The following is a 23,209-nucleotide window of genomic DNA, read 5'->3' on the forward strand; positions in this document are numbered from 1 at the left end:
CAAATACCAGTAGTCATAATTTTTCTGAGAATACTATATGTAGCAGTACCCAAAGACCAGCGAATATCCGTATGAACCAGGATCATGTTTTGGCACATGTCTAGTTTCAGAAAAAGAAACATTTATAATTCTAATAGCCCTTTGTAAATTATCGGCATTGAAATACACCGTATTATGAATTTTTAACCCTGATCAGACACCTCTATACCATGTTAAGTTCAACTAACGGACATCCTTTTCTCTATCTCTGTATCATTTTAAAAAATAAATTTAAAATGGGTTCAGGAAATTTACTCCAGGAAGAGGGAAAGAGGTAAGTTTTCCAGGAGGGTTGATTTCCTAGTGATTTGGCCATCCAGAAATGATTGAAGAAGTGAAACTATTATTTTAAGTTCTATGGAGAAGCAAGAAAGTTCCAGGTTTTTCTGGGAGGAGCGTGTCTTTTCTCCCTTGCCAGGGCTTTCTGTGAAGCAAAGCTGGAAGGAGAAGGTCAGGGGTTCCTATTGCTCCGTCCATTCCCCTAGAAATTGTAGCCTAATGTGTCATGTAGGCATGAGAAGGCATTTGGTGAAGAGAGATGTGTTTTGGTGGTGACAGTAAATGAAGAGGTGGCAACCAGCCAACCTGTGGGTTCATAGTGGGACCCACAGTGGCCTTGGAAGGACAGGGGCAGAAGTGATTCTCATACTGGAGGCAAGCTTGGGGGCAACTGGAGGTCTGGGCCAGGGGGCTGGAGTGGGGGGATTCTGTAATTCTCCCTCCTGGGGTAGTCTACAGTCACTGTGCAGATGTTGGAGGTGGCCCAGACCAGGTGCAGCTGGACCAGGGGAAGAGGAAGGCGCACAGATGTTTGGGTACCTCTGCCAGGAAACCCTCGCCTGTTGCTGCAGCAGGACTGGGGTGTTGAGCACAGCTGTGCAGACTTCCCGGTTCCCTGGGTCCCTCGGGGATCCTTCTGAGAGGAAGGGATGGTGTCACAGCTCACACCTGACCCCACCTGGGACTTCCTCCCCCTAGGGTGGCACCATCCTTCCCGACCCAGGTGTGGCCTGGCATGTGTCCACATGTAGGCAGAACACTCACAGCTCACCAGGAATGCAGAGCAGCCGTGACCCACTCCATGAGAGGAGCAAAGACATGACTTTCCTTTCTTGAAACATACTTTATCTTTTTTTTTTTTTTCTTTTCCTTTCTTCTAATGTTTCCACTGGGTGGTGCTGCAGGAATTCCTACCTTTTGCCTTGGATCTACCCTTCCCAGAAAGACGCCTCTGAAGCATAATAGGAGGAAGTCCTGATTTAGAAAGATTTTACAGTTTCCACACAATAGAAGAGTTTGGAGGATGCTCTGGCAGGAAATGTCTCAGTTGCTGAATGTGGAAAAACCACCATCATTCTGTATCCTACAAAAGTATTCTGGTTGCACTGCGTGTGTATTTTGAGCTTTACCAGCTTCTTTAGTACAGAAAAGCTTTCAAGTTTATCTAAAAGATTATGATTTCCTTCTTGTGGAAGTGGGTCTTGAGATTGCCTTTATTTTGATTTTTGTAAAGCCATCTTAAAATATCTAAGTAAATACCTTTTCAATGGTAAGATAACCGTAGACGGTAAGAAAATCTCTGTGAAGGCTGTCTTGGAGCTGAAGACAGTATTCCACTCTTATTTCAAAAATCAGTCCCACAATGTGTAGATCAAAAGGATTCCTGTTTATTTGCTTTGTGGAACCCAGGGTCTCATGCTAGGTCAGCCCACCACCAGTCCTACATCCCTAGCTTAGATTACATATTTTAACTTTCAAAATACTTTTAATCTTAAAAACTGTTTGTTTGCTAGCACTCACGTAAGGAGAGGACTGGGGCTGGCCTACTCGACCTTTCACAAGCGAGAAGACCGGAGGAGAGGAGTTGGCCTCCCTGCTCCAGATCCCTCAAACGCTAAGGCTTGGGCTCCATGAGCATTTGTATGTCCTGGCTTCCCGCTTTACCCCTGAGTGCACAGGATTCAGTTTTATTAATGTTACTAGTAGAGAAAATTGGGCAAAAGGCTTTCCATTCAAGCAAAGGCCTCCAAAACATAGGAGTCAAGAGTATTATGGGGTGGGAGGAGCAGTGCTGGAGATTGGGGAGCTCATTAAATTAAAGCTCAGATTTCAGGACAGTTGGCAAGATTTTAATAAGTCTCACTGGCTGCCAGGCAGCCTGGTTTCTTGGGATAAATCCTGGTCTTCAGTGCAATCCCAGAGACCACTTTCTTAGAACCTGGGACAGGCCTTTGTTCTAGGTGTTTCTTTTCCCAGGAAAGTTGCTGAGGTTCCGCTGGTGACTGGGTACCATCCAGGTGCCATTGCCGATTCAGCGAGGTTCCCAGCATGGCCTTCTTCACACGTGGGGTGGTTGCCGTGGTTCATTTCAGAGTGACAGGAGATGCACATGTGTTTCAGGCCCTTCTCTGGGGTCAGGCTTGCTCACTTAGGTGTCCTGTGACTTCCATGCTGATTCTACTGTCCTGTGTGCACACACCCCATGAAAGGACCACTCTCTCTGTGTCTGAGGAGGAACTGAGTTCTAGAATCCATAGCACCTCTTGTCCTCCTTTGTCCTCAAGAGCCAACGTCGATCATTTCATGTGGGGTGCACCTGGCCTGTCTAAACCGGTATACACATCTTTTAACAGAGGAAATTGGTTAGAAAGAAGTGGCGGGGGATGAGTTCAAAGGTTCTTTCTTGAAACAACTTAGCCAGAATAATTGGAGTCACAGATGAGGCAAACCCAGAAAGGAACAAGGATACTTCCTGTCTTGATCCCTAGTGGGAATGTTGCATTGGCCTTGAAATTAGCAGGAGACTTCTCCGAGTAGCAGTGGGTGTGCATATGGGAAGGGAATCCTCCACAGGGGTCTGTGTGGTGATCATTAACCTGAACTTGGGAGTCAGATGCTCCTGGATGTGTGTCTGTTTGTCCTTCTCATTCCTGGGGCCCAGTGTCTGCTTTCACATTTAAGTTCTCATGGCATAGTGAACTAAGAGCATGAAGTTTAGGTGGCATGTATAAAGCATTCAGCACCATGCCTGGTACATACATGGTCATTACATGTTAGCATTACAAAGGAAAAGCATGTATGTGAGTGGGTTTTTTTTGTTTGTTTGTTTGTTTGTTTTGTCTGAGCCTTATTCTTGAGAATTCTACAAAAATCTCAGTATTGGACGGTGGTGGAGGATATAACTAACATTTCCTTAGAACAAGGCTCTTGATTGATAAATTAATTGTGTTTGTGTGTATACACACATTTTCTTATTTTCTTCCCCCTCTTAGTCTTACATTCTCAAAAGTATCCATGAACCAAATACATGAAGAAGATCCTGCTCTGGATTTGTGACTGTGAATGCACACACACATCTGTTTTATGTGTGTGATTATATTTTTTAGGTTAAGTGTATGATATTGTTGGTATTCAACTCTTTTTGAGCCATTAAAAACTATAATTTCATATAGTTCCACTTAATTGTTGTGATAGGAAACAATTCAAAATAGTATCATAATGAGATTGATGATAATGATGAATGATCCCAGCTTATTTTCATGTTATTTATCCAAGTGTAGCAAATTAGAATTCATCAGGCAACCTTGGACAACTAGTAGTTTTATATTTATATATATAATGTTTTCTAAAGTAACATTTTTAGATACATTTAACTATGTGTAATAACACATCTAGTGAATCCTTTTTCTAGTTCCATGCTCTCTTGATCCAAGTGACTTTAGGAGAATCTGCTTAGGACTTTTTCCCCCCATTGAATTCATGTGGTTAATTCCCTTGAGAAGGCCACAAATTCTGAGGGAGTTTTCTCGGGCGGTAAGCACATCAGTGTTCTTTCAGAAAGCAGAGTTTGGCCGTCGTGTTGAGGGTTAAAACAGCTGACACACAAGACCAGATGAAACCAGAGCTGCAGTTACAAAGTGGGACAGATGTGGGAGGCCAGGTTTCCTGTGGCCCATTTTCCAGTTTCCTGCCTGCAACCTGCAGAAGAAGAGGAAGCTGAATGTTACCAAGTACGAGAACTGGAGGGGGATGTGCTGCAGGCCAGAAAAGATTCATGCCAACAACACGGACAACAAAAGCCACTGCAAAGAAAGTGAATGTTCAGGATTTCATCCAAAAACAGCTGGGAAGTTACAGCCCATCTGTTTAAAGAAAAAGCCTGATCCACAGGCCTGCTCTTCCACGTGAGACCCCAGAGCAGGGCTGACCCAGCTTTTTACAGCCCGACTCATCTTTCAAGACAGGGTCTGCTATTTTAATACAGTTGGTCACCTGAAGAGATTCTCCCTGCATTGCCCAGTGCTTCTAAATCTGTTTCCTGGGCATGATGGTGAATGGGGGCGGTGGGTGTGGTTAACCACGTGGCTGTAATGGACTGCGGGTCCACTGGCAAAGTCTGGGTGACCTGTTGGCTGCTTTGATCTGGCAGGCTTGTGTTCCTTGAACTGCCCAATAAAATTTTTGTCTGATATTTTCAAATAAGAGATTAAATGGAGGTGTGTATATTCAAGGCAACACCTGTCATGTTCTGTGTGGCTACCTCGCAAGCCACGTGGGGACACGCAGGGCCCCAGCCTTCAGAGCCGGTGGAGATGTGGGCGAGTCCATCTTTGTTCTGAGAGGGGAAATTATTAAGCTATTTAGTTCATTTTAGGAGTCAGATAGTACAGTCCCACCATAAGAGTAAAGAAGTTGAGATCCCAAGTAACTGGCTCATTGAACACCTTTTAATTGGGTACATGCTGGATGTTAGGTATCATGTTGGAATGGCTGATGGATAAAAATAAATAGCTCCGGCTGTGGAACCTTGTTGGAGGCTGCCCTGAGGCTGATAAGAAGGCGACATGATGGTACTTGTCGTCTGCGGCACTGTTCTCACTTTTCCCATACGCCATCTCATTTAAATGGCTTCTTTGAGGCACAGAGAAATAGGTGTAGGATTTGAGGACAACCAGTTGTTTATTGACTCTGTAGGTGGAGTATCTCTTCTTCTCCAAGCCCAGAAAGAATAAACTCAATACCAGGAACCTGAAGAAGTTTGGGGAACCTGCCAAATTAGAGATAAAGAGGTGCCCGGTGAGGCAACCTGGACTGAGAATAGGCCCCTTCCCATCCTGATGTGGGCCTTCTCTGAAGATGTGGGATAAGATAGGGCTGGGTTGTGCAAGGGTGGGGAGGGAAATGGCATGAAGGTAAGGATGTGGGAGGAAGTCAGAATGGCCCAGAGATACTTTCCCAGCAGGAATCAATGTAACCATCCATTTACTTTTCCAGAGAAAACTCACCCATATGAAAGTCAGCAGTGAACCAACTCAGCTAATTCTAATTTACCCAGAAAGAACCCAGTTTCAGAAGGAAAGAGAGGTGGTTCATACACACAGTAAATAATATATTTGGGGCAATGGTGTTGTGGCTCAGTGGTAGAGTGCTCGCCTAACATGCGTGAGGCCCTGGGTTTAATCCTCAGCACCACATAAAAAATAAAATAAAATAAATGTATTGTGTCCACCTACAACTAAAACAAAATATTTTTTTAATTATATATTTTGTTATGACAGTTGTTGTCAGTGATTCTTCTAAGAAGTCTCTCTTTCCTCAGTTGGAAGTGTTATTTAAAAGACAATGCAAATTGTAAAGGGTAAGTCAATAGAACAAGCAGCATCTACCTCTCTTTTCCTTTTTAAAAATGAACAATCTTAAATATTTATGGAACAGATGAGAATACAAACATTTTTTAATCAATGGAAAGCTTCAGTTGGCATGAACTTGGTCTCATGCATTTTTTTTTTACATGTGATCATTGACAATAATTAAAATGCTTTTTGAAAATAAATTTTAAATCAGCTTCACCTCATAAAAATAACAAAAAGACATCAGAATTTATAAGGGCTGCATATTTATTGAGTTTTCCTTATTGACTTAATGCCTTAAGGTTTTTCTGTGCTCAGTTATTGCAGACTCCACATAATACAGAATATTGCCTTCCAGTTCCATAGCTTCAGTGTGGTTTGTTTTATATAATAAGTGGTTTCTGCCCTTTTTCTTGGACAGTGATAATGTAGTGGGACTGAAACATGCAGATGATACTCTAAACACATTTTCAGGGGGAGAGCTCAGACTCTCTCACTTTACTAACTGCGCAAGTTTTCTTTTTTTTTTTTTTTTGCCCCCTTCCCATCTGAGGGGCCAGGGATTCGAACTGGGGTCCTTGTGCATGCTAGGCAAGCGTTCTCCAACACGAGCTATTTCTTCAGCTCCTAACTGTGCAAGTTTTAACAAAGAAAAACACACATTCTTACTGGACACCTACACTGTGTATTTGTGCAGGAATATTCTTCCTTTCTGGGGGTTCACATTCCTAGTTTTTCTTTTTAATTAGTTGATTTGTTTAGTGTTCACAACATAAAAGTTTAAGAAAATCAAAGATGATCATTCTGCCCCTTTAGCTCCCACGCTAGTGCAACACGAAAAACGAAGCCCAGAACATGCAAAGAGAAGTGCTAGGTTGCCATCAATAGAAAAACAAATAGGTGGGTTATTTTGACGTCTGAGAATGGAAGCAAAACCTGACTTCGCCTGAGGATTCTGTGCGGCCCACTCACGTTAGGACGTCTGGCGCCACCTTGTGGCCGACTGGAGGCAGACCCGCCTCCATGGAGAGGACTGCGGCTCTGAGCCGGAGGCGGCGGAGGCCGGCCACCAGAGGATGAGCAGTGTCAGGTGACCGGCAGCGCTCCGGTGGGCCGAGGGGCACTGGGACCAAACAGTAGGTTCCATCCATAGCATCTTGCACTCTGATACTCTGTCCAGATTAACGAATGAATCCAAGAGTTTTTCTTTTTTTTAAAGCAAGACAAAGGACTAAGGGATACAAAAGCTTTTTTTGTTTTGTTTTCATATTAGTTGCATTTTAAAAACAGAGAAGTTTAAACACAGAACGGAGGCAGAAAGCAATCACTTAGAAGCTGCTGAAGTGTCCCCCTCGGGGCCAGGGGCCAGCTCCTGACCGGGGGCCACCTCTGTCCTCTGCTCTGCCTCTGCTGCCCTGACAGCTGGCGTATTGGGCCCTGTCCCCATCATCCCTGGCCCTTGTCATCGCAGAATGTTTACCATTTTCTGCTCCCACAGTCTCATCCACGTGGCTCCCTGGCCCCCTCTAGACGGATGGGAGCAGAGTGTGCCCACCCCCACCCAGGGCCTGGTGCCCCACCCTCACCAGTGCTTCTTGGGCGGTCAGAGAACAGGCGCTCAGGGATCTGTGTTACCTGCAGGAATGTACAACTGTTTGTGTTTCCATTTCTGTTGACAGTCTGAAAAAATAAACGCAAGCGCATGCCAAGGCACCTTATAAACCAACGGCAGGCACCGTGCAGATCAAAGTTCTCCTGGGCGTTTGGTGCCTGTAGTGGGGTCATTGCCCAGTGAACAAAGAACCACACTGGATACAGTTTCTGAATGATGCTTGCAAGACAGGTGAAGGGCCGGTGATGTCACAGCCGGCACTAGGAAGAGGTCCCCTTGTTTCTTAAAAAGTAGTAGCAGTTAACATCTAAGTAGCACTTGCTGTGTACCAGGTAGAAACTATCAGTAACTCCTGTGATCCCTATAGCAACATTGTAAGGGAGTTCTTCATCGTTCCCATTTGCCCTTGGCACATCCCCATGGGCTACTGAGGCACAGAGAGGTTAAGTACCTTCCCCAAAGACCCACAGCCAGATAGGGCTAGTGCTTGCATTTGAGCCATACAGTCTGGCTCCAGAACCTGTTCTTACCCACTAAGTAGCCTTTCAAATAGGTGAAAGTAGTTCCTTCTCTCACCTTCCAGGTATAGAAAATAATCGTATTTTAGTTTAAAAAAGAAAAAAACCTATGCATTGTCTAGACTCTAGAGAAGACCCCTGATATAATTCTGATTTTATGGAAGCTATTTTACAAACCTTGTTAATTATAGAGAACTGGGAGCAAAATAATTCTTGTCTATAGATATGCAAATTCTGTTCTGTCTCGCAGTGTTTCATTGACTCCCCTCCCAACCTCAGTTTTGTCTCCATTTGCATATTTTTCAGTAATTCTAATCTATAAATGCCTCTATTATTCAAATTCTTTCCTGAATCCATTATAACATCTGCCTGGTTCTCTTGTTGGTTAATGGGTAAAATACCATTTTTGACATGTGTTCATTTTTATATCTGTACAGCAGTCGTGCTTTTACAAACCTTTTGAAGAAAAAATTTTTAACACGGGAATGTTTCCTCTCTCACCTTCTCCATGAGGCCTTTGATGACCACCTTGATACCCCTGCTACCCCCTGTAGGCATGCCCTGGTCTCCTAGCCCCTTACCTGGCTCTGGTTTCATTTTTCCATAACTGTTATCTTCCAACACATGGAGTTTAGTTCATCAGGTTTGCTGCTCATGGCCTGTCTCCTTTCACCAGACTGTGAACACTAGAGGGACAGAAGTCCTTGTCCTTTCTGTTCACTGATGTGCCCCAAATACCCAGTATTGGTATACAGTAGGAACTCAAAAAAAGGAAGAAAGAAAAGAAAGAAAGAAAAAGCAGCAGAGGGAATTGCTCTTGAACTGGGTACAGTGTATAAACACTGACTCCAAAAGAATCTGCATTGGAATAGTCATTGCTATTACTTTTTGTTGAGAAGCGATTGGGTTTCAGCAAAACCTCGTCTCTCATATGTAAAGTTAGTCATTAATTTGGGACAGAGGAGGAATGTGTTTTATTGCATAAGAATCATACAGTTGGACATGGTGGCACACACCTATAATCCCAGTGGTTGGGGAGACTGAGGCAGGAGGATCGCAAGTTCAAGGCCAGCTTCGGCAGCTTAGCGAGGCCCTAAACAACTTAGTGAGACCCTGTCTCAAAATTACAAAACAAAAAGGCCTGGGGATGTGGCTCAGTGGTTTAGTGCTCTTGAGTTCAATCCCTGATGCCAAAAAAACAAAAAAAAAAGCAATCACATATCTTGAGAAGCTTCATATCCAGTTTGTTGCTTATCTTTAAGGGAGACTATAATAAAAATTTTAATAAGGAGAACTTGTCAGCACTGTAAATCTATTCATCTTTTCCCTGCTCTTTTAAAGGTGGTATGCATATGATTCAAATTTGACAAGTTACTTTATTATTTTAATTATTTAATTGACATCATAATTGTCCATATTTATGAGGTACAACATGATGTTTTGATACAGGTATCCCTGCGTGATGATCAAATCAGGATAATTAGTATATGCATCACATCAAACATTTACCATTTCTTTGTGGTAAAACATTCAACATCCCCTCCCAGCTATTTGGAAATATACAATGCATTATTATTGGCTGTAGTCCCCCTGCTGGGTAGTAGAGCACCAGAATTTGTCCCTCCTGTCTAACTGAAACTGAGCGCCCCTCCCTGCCCCTGTTCTCCCCAGCTTCTGCTCCCCGCCATGCTACGTCACCTCTGTGAGACGGACTGTGTTTAGGTTTCTCATATGAACAGGGTCATGCAGTGTGGGTCCTTCTGCACCTGGCTTATTTCACTGGACAGGATGTGCTCCAGGTCTGTCCTCGATGTCACACATGATAGGGTTTCACTTTTTTAGGATTGCATAATACTCTCTTGTGTACATATACCACACTGTCTCTGTTCATCTGCAGACTGGCATTTAGGGCGATTGCAAATCTTGGCTGTCACAGTGCTGCAATAGACCAGCAGTGCAGGTGTCCTTTTGACACATTCCTTTCATTTCCTTTGGGTTTGTACCCAGTGGTGGGGTTGCTGGGTCATACGGTAGTACTATTTTTAATTTTTTGAGGATCCTCCATAGGACCCCCATAGCAGTTGTGCTCATTTGCATTCCCACCAACAGTGTGTCAAGGTCCCCATGTTTCCGTACTGTGTCCAGCACTGGACAATTCATGTGAAATTATGTAAGGTCCCCCACCACAGCTGGGGGGGTGACTGGATCGTAGGGCTTTACCTCATCAGTGGATTAATCCATTGAAAGCTGAACAGAGGAAACTTGCTAGGTGGGGCGTGGTCGGGGAAGTAGGTCACTGCAGATATGCCCTTAGTAACCATATCTTGTCCCTGGCCTGCCACTCTGCACCCCCCTGCCTTTCTCTTTGTCTCCATGCTTCCCAGCTGTCCTTAGCTGAGCAGCCTTCTTCCACCATGTCTTTCCATCATGAGGTGTCTGCCTCGGAACCAGGCTCAAAACTCTGAAATCATGGGCCAAAATTAATTTTCCCTCCTCTAAGTCATTTTCCTTGGGCATTTGTCATAGTGACGGAAAGCTAACTGACACAAAGGAAAAGGAACAGTGGGGCCAATAGCAGCAGCTTTGCTCTTTGGAGAGGGCAGTGGCGGGGAGAGGGGAGTCCAAGCCAAGTGCTGTGCCCGTCTGTCATCTCTGGTCAGCTCCAGCAGAAATGGTGAGAGACCATCCAGAGATGGGAAGGCCCTGCAGGAAACAAGGTGGAGGTGGGGCCAGAGGAAGAGGGAAAGTGGAGGGCTTCTCTTCCTGTAAGAGCTGTGTGCCTTTAAAAGTGGACCGAGGCTCCCTAATAGGAAAGCACAGTGTTCAAGGTCCCGTAAAGAATGGCATTAAGACACTGAATAAAATTTCGTGCACTCCAAGTAAAGTCTGGACAGGGGAAGGGGAAAGAAAAACATTTTCTAATTAGAAAGGAAAATTGATTTGGACGGGGGGTGTGGATCAGGGAGGCTGAAACATGGGTGGAGGGAGGGAATAAATTTGGGTGCTCTGCAGCCCAGAGGTGACCGTGGTCCCCAGCAACCTAGCGTGTGTTTTATGAAGACCTACGCAAGAGGTGCTCAAACGCTGCCCCCATAAAAAGAGATAAGGGGGGGGAACAGCAGTGACCCCGTTAATCAGTGCGTGCTGTGTGCATGTGGTGAAATGTACTGCACCCCGTTAATGTGCAAGTTAAACAGGTTAATTTAAAAAAATGATTTGGGAGACATTTTTAAGAGCTTTCTAGCATTTCTTTCATGTGTTCTACAGATTTTAAGCTGGGCATTGTGGGTAGTGAACTAAATTAATTTAAGCTGATGAAATCTCTTAACTTCAGGCCTCCGTTGACATAATAATGTGTCACATGGAAATCTCAAGTATCAACAGCCTTCTTGGACGGTTTATTCATCAGCGCCACAGGGGGCCGTCTGAATTATGGTGGCTTCCAGATAAATGGGACTTTATTCTACTCGTGTGTTAAGGTATCAGAGTTCATTAAGGATTCTAGCTGTCGAGGAATTAATTTAGGAAAAACATCCTTTTATTCAGAAGGATTTGCTCACGTGGACAGTGGTCAGCTGAGGAGAAGGGCATCCTCTCCCGTCACAATGTCGAAACTTTTTTCTTCTCCAACAACCCAGAGGGCAGAATTTGCAGCTGGCAGAGGTGTGATAGAACATAATGCCTGATTATGTATGAAAACAACAGTAAATTATGAAACTCAATTTCATCATAATTAGGATAAACAGTGGAACTAAACTAAACATCAAAGAAACACAGTCCACGCCCTCAAAGGGAGGGACAGGAGTCAGGTAGGCAGCTGGTGGCCCACTGCCCGCTGTGCCCTGCCCCCCTAGCACCCATTTTTAATCACAGGTGGCTCCGGCCAGGGGCATGTAGGGGCAGAGCTGCCCAGGGCCACCGCGGCCTCCCAGAATCCCTTCTGCTGAGAGCAGGAAGGAGCGCCCCATCTTTGCAGAGAGGATTATGAGGGGAGGGGAACACTGGAGATTCATCGCTGAGCAATGCGTGGCTGGATTTTCTGCAGTGGAGCTTTAGTGACCGCAGTCATTGCATCTGGCAGGCTCAAGGAGAGGAGGAAGACAGCGCAGGATGACAACCGGCCCAGAATGGGCCCTGCGCACTTGAGGCCTGATCCCTGGGTCAGCTCCTCTGAATAATCCTCCTGCGCACCCCCAGGCCCTGCTGGGCCTCAGAGTTGTCTGTGACTCCTGGTTCCCACTCCTTGCCTCCTCTGGGCCCACTTCCTCTCTTGTAGAAAACAGGGAGCCCCTGAAGCAGGGGGTCCTTGTGCCCACCATTCCCTCCCCTCTCTGTCCCTCTTCTGCTCGTTGCCATCTCCTTTTTCCTTCCCCACTTCCCTTCTTCTGTCTTTGCCTCAGGTTGTGGCCTTAGCATCCATGGATGCCACTCAGCCCACGTGTGGCCTCTGAGTAGACAGAGTCACAGTGCCCCCACGTCCAGTAGCCTGCTTTTTTGAGTCTAGACACACTTCAGCATTATGAACGTGCCCCAGTGAAGAGAGAAACAAATACACCACGTATGGTAACAGTCAGCTTTTGCTCTCACAGTACTGGGTAACAAACTGTCCCAAGAATCATTGGCTTATGGAGACATTGACTTTTCTCACAAGTCAGCCTCAGGGGTACAGCTTTAGTTGGTGGAACTTGGCTCCAGGCTTTGAGTTGAGCTCAGGCTGGCTCCCTGGTCTCATTCTGGGGTAGCTGCTTCACAGCGGTAATGGAAACTCAGGAGAAAAAGTGTAGGTGAGACACCTTCAGACCATGGCTCAGAATAAGCACATCTACCCAGCCGTCCACTGGCCAAATGAAGGCAAGTCCAGATGTCAGCGTGGTGAGAAAAATGTATCATGTCCACTGTCCTGTGGTACTGCACAGCCACTTGACCCCAAGAAGGAGGGGAGAGTTGAGGACATTCGGGGCCTCTAATACACAGTGTTGGAACACCATGAAAGATTATTCTCAGGAGCTCCAAGGAGGCCTGGTGGGTAGAAGCACAGTGTAAAACATTTGCATAGATGTTTCTGTTGCCTCTGTCTCATTGGGAACAGGATGATCCTTGTCAGTTAAAGGTAGAGAGGGAGGTGGTGGCTGACCACTTTCCCACCTGGCTTGTGAGCCAGAGACCCAGTACCTCCTTCCCCACAGACCCCCAAGCTCACTGGAACCTTCTGCCCTTTCGGGCAAGTTCCTCTGAACATCCCCTAAATGTGTTTGAAAGCTCAGTCTGAAGTGTTTGGCCAAGACGACACCAGGAATTTGACACAATGGTTAGTGGTTCTTAGTACCAGTGATGGACGGTTTGTGGCTCCCTTGCACATCATCAGGAGGGTGACCCGCATGGGGAGTTGGGCCCACGAGGTGCCGCGGAGCCTGGCGGTCGGCCTGACGGGCAGTTGTATGGACAGCATGACCATGGTGGCGAACACTGACTTGTGTAAGGAATGTCCCCTTTAAAGAACCATAAGTGAAACGCCCCTGGGTACTCGGAGTGCGTTCCTGACCCGCTTTCCTTCCACTGTGTTGCACCCTCACCCTGGGAGACAATGAGATGCTTCTGGCGAAACACGTAAACGGAAGTAAGGAAATGCGTCCTTGTGGGATGGCTGGATATTGTCACATCCATCCCTGTGTGCAAAGGGAGAAGGATGACTGTCGTCAGGGTCTGACGGCCGCTCCCGCAAGAGCTGGCAGGTGGGGGGTTGTGGAGTGACGATGGATGTAAGTAACCCTCCCGTGCTGGGGGACGGAAGGGACCCCATTTATTGTGAGCACGTGCAAACATGTCACCCTGAATCCCACTATTATGTATAATTATAATGCACCCGTAAAAATCAATGAGAACAAACAACCCTTCCAGGGCCAATTTTCTGGCTTCCAGAGTTGTGCATCTTTGTTTCTGCTGCCCGTTGCTGTCCCCTGGGCTGTCCCAAGGACTTCACCGTCTCCTTGCTGTGGGAGAGGACGATCCCTCGTTCTATCAGGCTTGGCTCCCTCTCTGGTGCATTTTCCTTACCAGAAGCTAGATTTCTGCCCTCTGGTCTTGTCCTGGCTTCCTTGGCTCAGCGTCCAAACCTCAATCCATCCTTCCCAGATCCAAAGTGAGGGCTCTTGAGGAATCCACTCAGGACAGCTGATCTACAGCAAGTCCTTGAGGCCGGCCCAGCCATTTCCTACTTCTTAATTAAGCAAACAGTGATCAAACAAATGGGTAATTATTATTGTTGTTGTTACTGTTTTAGAATCAGCGCTCGTTAACGAATATCCTCCAGTGACCAAAGTAGAGAGACTAGCAGGTTCCGCAGGAGCTGGGTTGGGATGGACAAGTAGGATCTCACCAGGCTCTCAAGCAAGGGAACAGCATCTTAGGAAGAAGGAACAGCACTTACAAACTCTACTCCATAGTCAAAGGAAAGCCTTCTGTAGTGTCTCCTCTCCCAGTGGGAGAAAGTGCTTCTCCCCTGGGTGCACCTGCCGTGGGACAAGTGCCTGGGAAGGGCTTCCGTTGGCCATGACTGGTCCTTTGGTTCCCGTGGGATCTACTGATGGCCCCTGCCACACTCGGGCCTTGTGCTACGTCAGGTTACTGCTGGCAATGCAAGGAGTAGCCTGACTGAGTCCCTTCCCCCTCTTGAAGCTCAGCATGCTGTGGGAAGGGACAGTCATGCCCAGGGACGTGACAGAGGACCCGGAGACCCCTGTATAAATGCACTTAGCACGTGCACCGCATTTGTTGGTTAGAGACTGACCAACAAAGGATTGGGCAGTGTGGGCGGGAATAGCCACTGATGTTCAATCAGGAAGGCTTGGGGATGGATTCCACAAGTGGTCATGTCATTCATCCTTTTCCCAGTGCCGGACTAGCCCTTGCTGAGATGTGCGTAGTGAATTCCAGGATCACAGGGTTTCCATGTACTTCTGGATCAAAGTCGCTTACAAAAAATGCAGAGATAATATTCCATGTTTGTAGAAATATATTGAAAGAGATTCTACTCTTGTGTATAACTAAAAAGAACAACAAAAAGAATGTCCTGGTTCCGAGTGGCCTGCTGAGACGGGAGCCTTGCGGGAGGAGCGGGCACCCTGCAGCCCCCTCCCCGGCAGGCTGGGCGGCTCCTGACCTGGCTCCTCTCCCCGCAGGTATGGAGAGTGCAATCACGCTGTGGCAGTTCCTGTTGCAGTTGCTGCTGGACCAGAAACACGAGCATCTGATCTGCTGGACCTCGAACGATGGTGAATTCAAGCTCCTCAAAGCAGAAGAAGTGGCCAAGCTGTGGGGACTCCGCAAAAACAAGACAAATATGAACTACGACAAGCTGAGCAGAGCGCTGCGATACTACTATGACAAGGTAAGCCTTGACCCTGTGGGAGCCTGCCTGGGGAGGGTCCCCTTCCCTGTTCCTAGCAAAACCTCCTGGGAGGATCGTTCTTCCTCCTCTGGAACCCCGCGGATGTCACTGTGGATTTAGTTTTCTCCGTTTCATCTGCAGTTTGCTGACGGACATTGCTCGCCACGGGAATTAGAAGTCAGGAGGTGGCGGGGCTTTCCTAATGCTGACTTGCTCCAGGGACAGGAGCGTTCAAGTCTAGAAAGTCTGTCGCTCCTTTCTGGTTTACAGTTGAGTCAGGAGGGCCTTTCCTGAGCGGTGGGGGCATGGACACCTGATTTTTAAGGCTCCATTGTTTCAGCGTCCCCCCTTACAAAGTAGGGATCCCTCGAGTGCCCATCTCAGGCCAGGTATGGAGACCGACTGAGCCACTCCAGGTCGGGTCCTTTGAACAGTGCTTGGTACGTGGTATTTGCAACGTGGTGGGAAACTTCCCTAATTCCAAGAAAGTTCATTTTCATTTCTGAGTCACCGAGATGAAACAGGACGCTTGGTTAAGTGACAGTCTAGTGTAATTGCCGAGACACTTGGGGTGAGTTTTAGTGCATTCCTGGACAAGGAGTTGATATGCTGCTGGGGCAGAACCACTTCAGGCCCGTAATTGTTGACCATTTCTATGCTAGTGTGCTGTTGCTGAGTATTTAGTCACATAGACATAAAAACTTACAGTCATAGTAACGATAGGCTTTTGTTCTGGTTTTACCGTTCATATTGAAAGGTGAATTAAAAACTGATTTAAATATTAGATCCTGATCTATATTTAGTGCTTTCTGTCTGCCAACCTCTTTGGAATTGAAGACATAAGGATTACACATTTCAGGAAGTGAAGACATCTTTAATTATAAAGTGTTCCTTTATGTGATCGTAATTGCATATGATTATGTCATTGAAATGCTAAAGGTGCTTTCCTTTAATGCGGCAATTAATTAACCCTGACTTAATGCAGAGTCCCACTAAGAGGGAAGACACTTCTTGCTAATTGCACCGTCTGAAGGCGGCAGATGGTGTGTTGCTTCGCATTTTCCCCGGGTTCTAAGTTGTACCCTGGGAATCGGGACACCCCGAAAGGAAAACAGTCCAGCTTGCCTGCTGGCCGCGTGCCTAGAAGCTTGGCGTTTTCTTTGTTTTAAATCAAGGTGTCAAAGAAAAGATCTCTGCCTGGGACTCCCTTCACCTCTTCCTGAGCGTGGGGCCGAGGTGCGTCTCTGCAGCCGGCAGGGATTTCCTGGCTGGAGGTTTCCTCTGTCCCCATCCCTGTGGCAGATTTTCTCATCTGGAGAGAAAGCGTTTATTGTGGTCTTCAAGTACATTTGGTACTTTCTGTTAGGTGTACAAGGCTCCGTGCTGAGCACTTCCTTCCCCTGTCGCTTTAAACCGGGCGACACCCCGTGAGACCCGTGCTGTGCTGCTGAAGCCTCCTGCTTGTACAGATGAGAACCTGCGGCTTTGATTGAAAACCTGCCCCCGCTCAGGCAGCCTGTGCGAGGCAGGGCCCAGATCTGAGCCCAGCTGGTATTCGAGGGTTCCTTGCCAAAGGCGCAGGCTCGTGATGCCTTCTGGGACATTCTCTTCCTTTGTACACGTGAATTCCAGGTAGGGAGTCAGGCTGCCCAGGGCTTATTATAACCTAGAAATGACAACAAGAACATTTGCTTTGTCGTCAAGAACTCCAGTATTGAAAAATCCCAGCAGATGCTGTGTAGAACGTTGAGCCCAAGGTTTGGGGCCCAGGTGGCCACTGGGGGTTGCTTGCCAGCCTTGTCTATTTCCTCTCCTGCTGGGGCAGAGCAGAGGTCTGGCCATGGGACTTTGGAGCGGCCTCTGAGCAGCATCTGGACCTCACGGTATGAGCAGGAGAAGCCTGTTGTCCTACTGTGTCATTGTGGGCTTGGCCACCAGAAGAGGATGCAGCATGTCTTTCCTTCCACATCCCACATGCATCCACACAAGCATGCTGACATGGCAGTTTGACTCTTCCACAGGAAGTACTTTCAAGGGATGGGTAAAATTGAAAGTTAGATTTTTATTAGTCCATTTCATTTTGCTGTAACAAAATACCTGAGACTGATGCCTTGTAAAGAGAAAGTTTATTTAGTTCATAGTTTTAGAGAGCATGGTACTTGCTCTGGTGAGGGGCCCCTTGACTGCATCCCAACATGGAGGATGACACTGTGGTGGGAGCGCGTGTGAGAGAAAGAGATGACATGATGAGACGGGAAGCCTAAAATACTTGGGTTCAGTCTCACTCTTCTGTAACAGCCCACTCTCACAGGACTGAGGTCCCACAAGAAGACTGACCTCCCCTGAGGGCAGTCTTCCCAGTTACCTGGTACCTCACACTGAGCCAAAGCTCTTAAAGGTTCCTCTGACCCAACATTACCACACTGAGGACCAAGCTTCCAACTCACGAACTCATGGGGGACACCTCAGCCATAGCAGACTCTTAAAGCAGTTTAGAAAGAAGAAGAAGAAGCAGAGGGAGGAGAGGGGGAGGAAGATGAAAGGGAAGAAAGGAGGTGAGTGAAAGGGGGGGGAGGGAGAAGTAAAGAGGGCAGGGCGAGATAGGAAAAAAGAAGGTGACGTTAGTGATGCTTTATTTTACATTTTATGGTGAACGCTTTCAATTTTGCTAGCAAGACTGATGATCTGTGTGAACTCAACTGGAGCAAACTGCCAGTATCTGATGTTTTCCACCTGCAGTAACGGCAGTCTTAAATGGTTCCCCCGCCAACCTGAGGGACATGATGGTGCAGGGTCCTTGTGAATGTGAAGCCCAGGGCCATGTGGGCGCCCTTGATGTCCTCAGGCTGACGCTGTCAGCTTGTCAGTGTTGTGGTCATTCTCCTCCCCCTCCTCTCCCTCCTCCTCCCCCTCCTCTCCCTCCTCCTCCCCTTCCTCTCCCTCCTCCTCCCCCCTTCCCTTTTCTTCCCTCCCCTCCCCATCTCCCCTTCCCCTTCCCACCTCCTCCTTCCCCACCACCCCTCCCCCTCTCCACTCCTCCATCTCCTCCTCCCCTCTTTCCTCCTCTCCATCATCCCCTCTCCCCTCCCCTTTCTCCTCCTTCTCCTCCCCTCCCCCTCCTCCTCCTTCCCCCTCTTTCCTCCTTTCCCTCATCTCCCTTCTCCTCCCTACTCCCCTTTCTCCTGTCCCTCCTCCTCCTCCTTCCCTCTTCCTCCTCTCCCTCCTCCTTTTCCTCCCCCTCTGTTCCCCCTTCTCCTCCTTCCCCTTCCTCCTCCTTTCTCCTCCTCCTTCCCCTTCCTCCTCCTTCCTCCTCTCTCTCATCCCCCTCCTCCCTCTCCTCTTCCCCCTCCTCCTCCTCCATCTCCCTCACACTTCCCAGAGCCTGCAAGGGGCACAGGGGGTGACTCCCTAGCCCTGCAGCCAGTTCTCTTTCCCTGTCTTCTCCTTCTGTCCTTTGCTAGCTCTCATCTTTTCACTCTTGACTGAAATGGCAATGCCTTGATTTGTCCTAATAGGGAAGTTTCCCTGCCAGAGTTGACAAGCATGAGAATATCATTATTTTTATATGTTATATGTTATATTTTTAGCTCATTCCAGAATATTAAAAATGGGCAGAGGAGAAAAAAGTGCAAGTGTGTACAGCACTGTGCCAGGACACCAGAGGACACAACGCACGCGCTCCTGAGTCGCGCTGGGCCGAGCTGCTTTAATCATGGTTCCAGTAACTCGCATCAGCACCCAGGTTATTATAGCGAGGTGCTCCCAGCTCAGGGCTGGCGGGCCGGGCTTGAGTCCAGCTCTGGTGGAGGTAGTTTGCCCATCTCTCTGGGCCTCAGTGAAGTCTACCCCCTGGGTGGCAGGGGATTAGCTGCATTGACACCTGGGCAGTGATGAGAACTGTGACCCGGACGCCCTCGGGTGACTGGCGGGTGACAAAGCCTTAGCCGGGGTAACAAGGTGGATGATGATATTTTCTATCACTAATTTGCGAAATTCAGACGAGCGTAGAGAAGAAAGTGAAAAGCTTTCCGCCACCTTCCTACACAGGCGCGCAGAGCTGGATGCCCAGTCCTGGAACAGTGGCCGTGTTCGCTTTAGAGCTTTCAGGAGCTCCGTTGTGCTTGATGCCTGCTGATGGGCACAGGTGGTTTCTCTATCGGTCGCCTCTGTTTTTATGTCAGGACTGCTGCGGAAACTCCAGAGGCATCTTCAAATTTAGCTGACCCTTCCTGCCCTCTGCATCAAGCCTCTGTGCACCTGAGCTGTCCAAGGCTCCCTGTGCCCTTAGTGCCTTTGTGGGCTGTGAATTTGATGCCCTGGTCAGAGCCCAGCCTTCTCTGTTCCCCCAGGGGAAGTGGGGGCAGTCTCAGCGCCTCCCCTCATTGCCTGGCTTGTGGGTTAAGAGAGAGGATGTGTGCAAGGTGCTCAGCACAGCGTCAGACACCCAGTAGGTCCATGCTCCACAAGAGCATGCCTGTAAGCCTGCTGCTTTATGTCACAGTCTTGTTTACACAGGTGTCCTTCTCGCAGAACCTCTCTTGTTGCCCCAGTACCTTACACAGCCTCTGGCACATATTAACTGCTCAGTAAATGCTAAACAAAGGTGCCTATGTGTCCTACTCAGATACAGATCACTCACATCATAGAAGTTGCATCAATTTAAAAAAAACTTGCTGCCTTTGGATGATTGGGCTGCATTAGTCAGCTCAGGCTGCTGTAACAGACAACCTCAAGCTCTCGGTAGATTCAGACACCAGAAATGAATTCTCCTACAGTTCTAGAGGCTAGATGTCCAAAGTCAAGGTGTCAGCAGCAGGCTGGGCTGCTCTGACTGTCTGGAGGCTCCTTCCTTGCCTCTTCTTTGCTTCTGTGTGCCCGTCAGACTTGGGCATGCCTTGGCTCGTAGCCTCCTTACTCTCTCCTCCTCTATTGTCACATGGTGTTCTCCTTCTGTGTCTCCGTGTCTCTCCTTGTAAGGACACAGTCAATGGATGAAGACCCATCCTAATGCAGTACGAGTGCATCTTAACTTGGTCACATCTGCAAAGATCCTGTTTCTAAATAGGGCCACAGCCACAGGTACCAGCAGTCAGGATCTTTGGGGGCAACACACTTCCTATAGCATGTACCTATTTTTTAGACACTACTGGACTTTTATTCAGATTTTCAAAATTACCTAATAAAGGGAAAGCCTTAGAGATGAGGGTTCAGATTCAGGAAATTCTAAAAGAAAACTTTTTCCCAGGGTGTGAACAGCTGCTCGGCCCAACAGCAGGTGTAATGGTAGACTCAGTGACAGGTGTGACACTCAGTTCAACAGCAGGTGCATCACACTGCGCCAGCACCTGCTCTAGTTCCCCCGGGCGAGGACAGGGTGGAGGAGACCAGTCCCACCTTGGAGGGAATCAGAGTCTCTGGGAATTCGACTGATTTGGAGCAGCAGAAGACCTTAAGAGATGGCTGAAATGGGAAGAAACGCCAGCCCTGCTGGCGCTAGATCTCAGCCACTGCGGCTCCTCCCTCCACCTATGACTCTGTGGACTCCCTAACACATGCAGGTTTTGCTGCCAAAGATGACCTTCCCCAAGTGCAGCTTTTGACAAGCCCACTGGACAAACCCAGCTAGCACTGCAGAGTAGGAGATGCCCGGGCCAGGATCAGCATGCTGTATCCCCTGGGGCTGGGGACTGAAGGACCCCTGGCCAGCTGGAGGGACAGGCAGGCACAGAGGCACCTGTGGCTGTGCATTGAGGTGCAGAAGCCTGAGCTGGTGGAGAGTGAACTGAGTGTTTATTTGGAGCCTGGGCATTTCACGGTCACCGCTACCACACAGCCTGATTTCTTCAGTGTGACTTTAAGTCCTGGGAGATGGGTTTGTTCATGTAGCCATGATGGTTGGCATTTTGGGGTGGGGTTGTTCTTTCCCCCCTCAGGTTTAAACTGAGTTTTCCGGAAGGTAAACTTACTGATGTAATTATAAGAATTTCTTCCAGAGATTGTATTCATTAACAGGCTAACAACTCTTTTTGTTGCTTAACAACAATGGGCAGGATCAGTTTTTGATCTTTCATTTCCGGGTAAGATAGGAGCATGCCTGTAAGTGGCCCTCACAACCACCACGCACCTGTGGGCCAGATCCAAGGGGCAGGAGGGACTGCGGGGATTCATGGCATCTCTGCACTCCTTAAATAAGTTCTGGGTTGCTTTTAGCTTGCTTCTGCCTCCAGTTAGTTGACAGGGCTCTTTGTTCAGTGATTCCTTTGACAAAACCTCTCCCTCCCCTGGGGTTGTTCAGAAGCTGATGGGGGATACAGACATGCAAATCAAAAATTTCCCCTGGTGCTGGGGATGTGGCTCAGTGCTAGAGTGCTTGCCTTGCTGGTGAGGGACTGGGTTCCATCCTCAGCACCACATAAAAATAAATAAATAAAATAAAGGTATTGCATCCCTCTATAACTAAAAATATTTAAAGAAAAAAATTTCCCCCCCAAATCATGGGAAGTGCTATGGATATGATACCCAGTCCTCCTGGGATAGGAGACAAAGCAGATGAAGGCTTCCTGAGGTTAGGACACTTGGCCTGTCTCCAGGTCTGAGAATGAGTTTACCCAGCTGGGAAAAGTTGGGAAGGAATATACCCAAAGGAACAGCCTGTGCCAAGGCAGGGAGTGTGAACAAGTGTGACTTTTCCAAGCGCGGAGTATTTATTTAGGGACCCAGGAAGAGAGGAGGTTGGAATGTGAGTGGGGAGTGGAACAGGGGGTACCGCCTGCTACAGTTGGTGCTTTCCGCCGAGACCCAATGGAGGGATGAAAGCAAGAGAGAGCCCCACGATCACATTACACATTTTAGAAATAAAAAGCTCTTCCTCTTCTTGGCATTGGCCATTGCACATCAGATCCCACTGTTCTGATCTTTTTGGCCAGTTATCATGAATCTGTTTGTCCCCACTGGGTGAGTTGGCCCCACCTGCAGCGCCAGGGTCCTTGGGCCCTGCTCCAGAAACCCCAGGGGGGAGAGGAAGACGGTGGAGTCTGGCATCACATGAGGTGAGCAGCTGTCTTCTGTTCATGAGGAGCCAGAGACAGGCTCTCTAGGTTGCTGCAGAAAGACCTGGAAGCTTAGACAATCCCGCATCCTTTTCTCTCCAACAGACCATTTGTCCTGGTTGTCGGTGGTGAATGCCCCTCCCTGGGGGCGGGGGTGCTAGATGCTCGTCAGTTCCCTTCTTATCAGCAGAGGAAAGTGGTGACAGAATGAGAAATCCTGTGTCCGCGGCAGCACTGGCTTAGCCTCACAGTGTGCTGGGCCCCCTTTATTAATTGGAAGAGGTTTAGAGGAGAGCCGTGGAGACAAAGTCATTGGCAACATCCTCCTGGAAGTAGAACGCCTCGCCTTCTTAACGTAATCGGGTAATTCATTATACATTGGGTGTGCGACCAGGACGGGAGAACGTTAGTACTAATGATAACACGTCTGAGGTCCACTGCCAAGAAGCCTGACCCTGGCGGAATTCTTAAATCCCCAAAATAAATTTTGTGATGATAAAAAGATATATTGTCACAGCAGAGGAAGCACAGAAGTTCAGCAAATGTTCATAGCACAGAACTTTCTAGAACACCTTTGTTAGCTGTGGAATTCCATGGAAGACCCATCTCCTGACTCCATTGGTGGTGCCCTGTGCATGGAAGGAACTTTCTTGCCTAGCCATGGCCCCGAGTGTTGAGAGCCTGTGTGTTTTGTTGGGTATCTTTTTTTTTTCCCTTCATCCCATTTCAGTTGCTCAGATGGTTCAGAGAACAACAGATGGCAAATGGGCTTTTGTCTGGGGACCAGGGGATAGCCAGGGCCTCTCTGCAGCATTTGGCCCCAGAAGCTGCCTGAGACCTGTGGAGTGGCTGAGCTGCCTCCTGGAGGTCTTCCAATCTGGTCACCTTGCCCTGGGAGATAGCAGCCGGCAGAAGGGGACCGGGCTGCAGGGGGAGGGGACCAACACTGTATGTCACCTGGGGGTGCTTCCTGT

General features: G+C 47.9%; 1 protein-coding gene across 2 annotated transcripts in view; it reads left to right on the forward strand.

Moving 5' to 3' along the window:
* The window catches only part of Elk3 (ETS transcription factor ELK3), a 60,645-nt gene that overhangs the window by 10,624 nt on the left and 26,812 nt on the right, over window positions 1-23,209 (forward strand). For both annotated transcript variants that reach the window (XM_047550085.1, XM_047550086.1), the window contains exon 2: window positions 14,978-15,186. In XM_047550085.1, coding sequence (XP_047406041.1) covers window positions 14,980-15,186 — 207 coding nt within the window. In that variant the 5' untranslated portion in view covers window positions 14,978-14,979. The remainder of the gene's footprint in view (window positions 1-14,977; window positions 15,187-23,209) is intronic.

Source organism: Sciurus carolinensis, chromosome 4, assembly GCF_902686445.1.
Source record: "Sciurus carolinensis chromosome 4, mSciCar1.2, whole genome shotgun sequence".
Classification (NCBI taxonomy): Eukaryota; Metazoa; Chordata; class Mammalia; order Rodentia; family Sciuridae; genus Sciurus; species Sciurus carolinensis.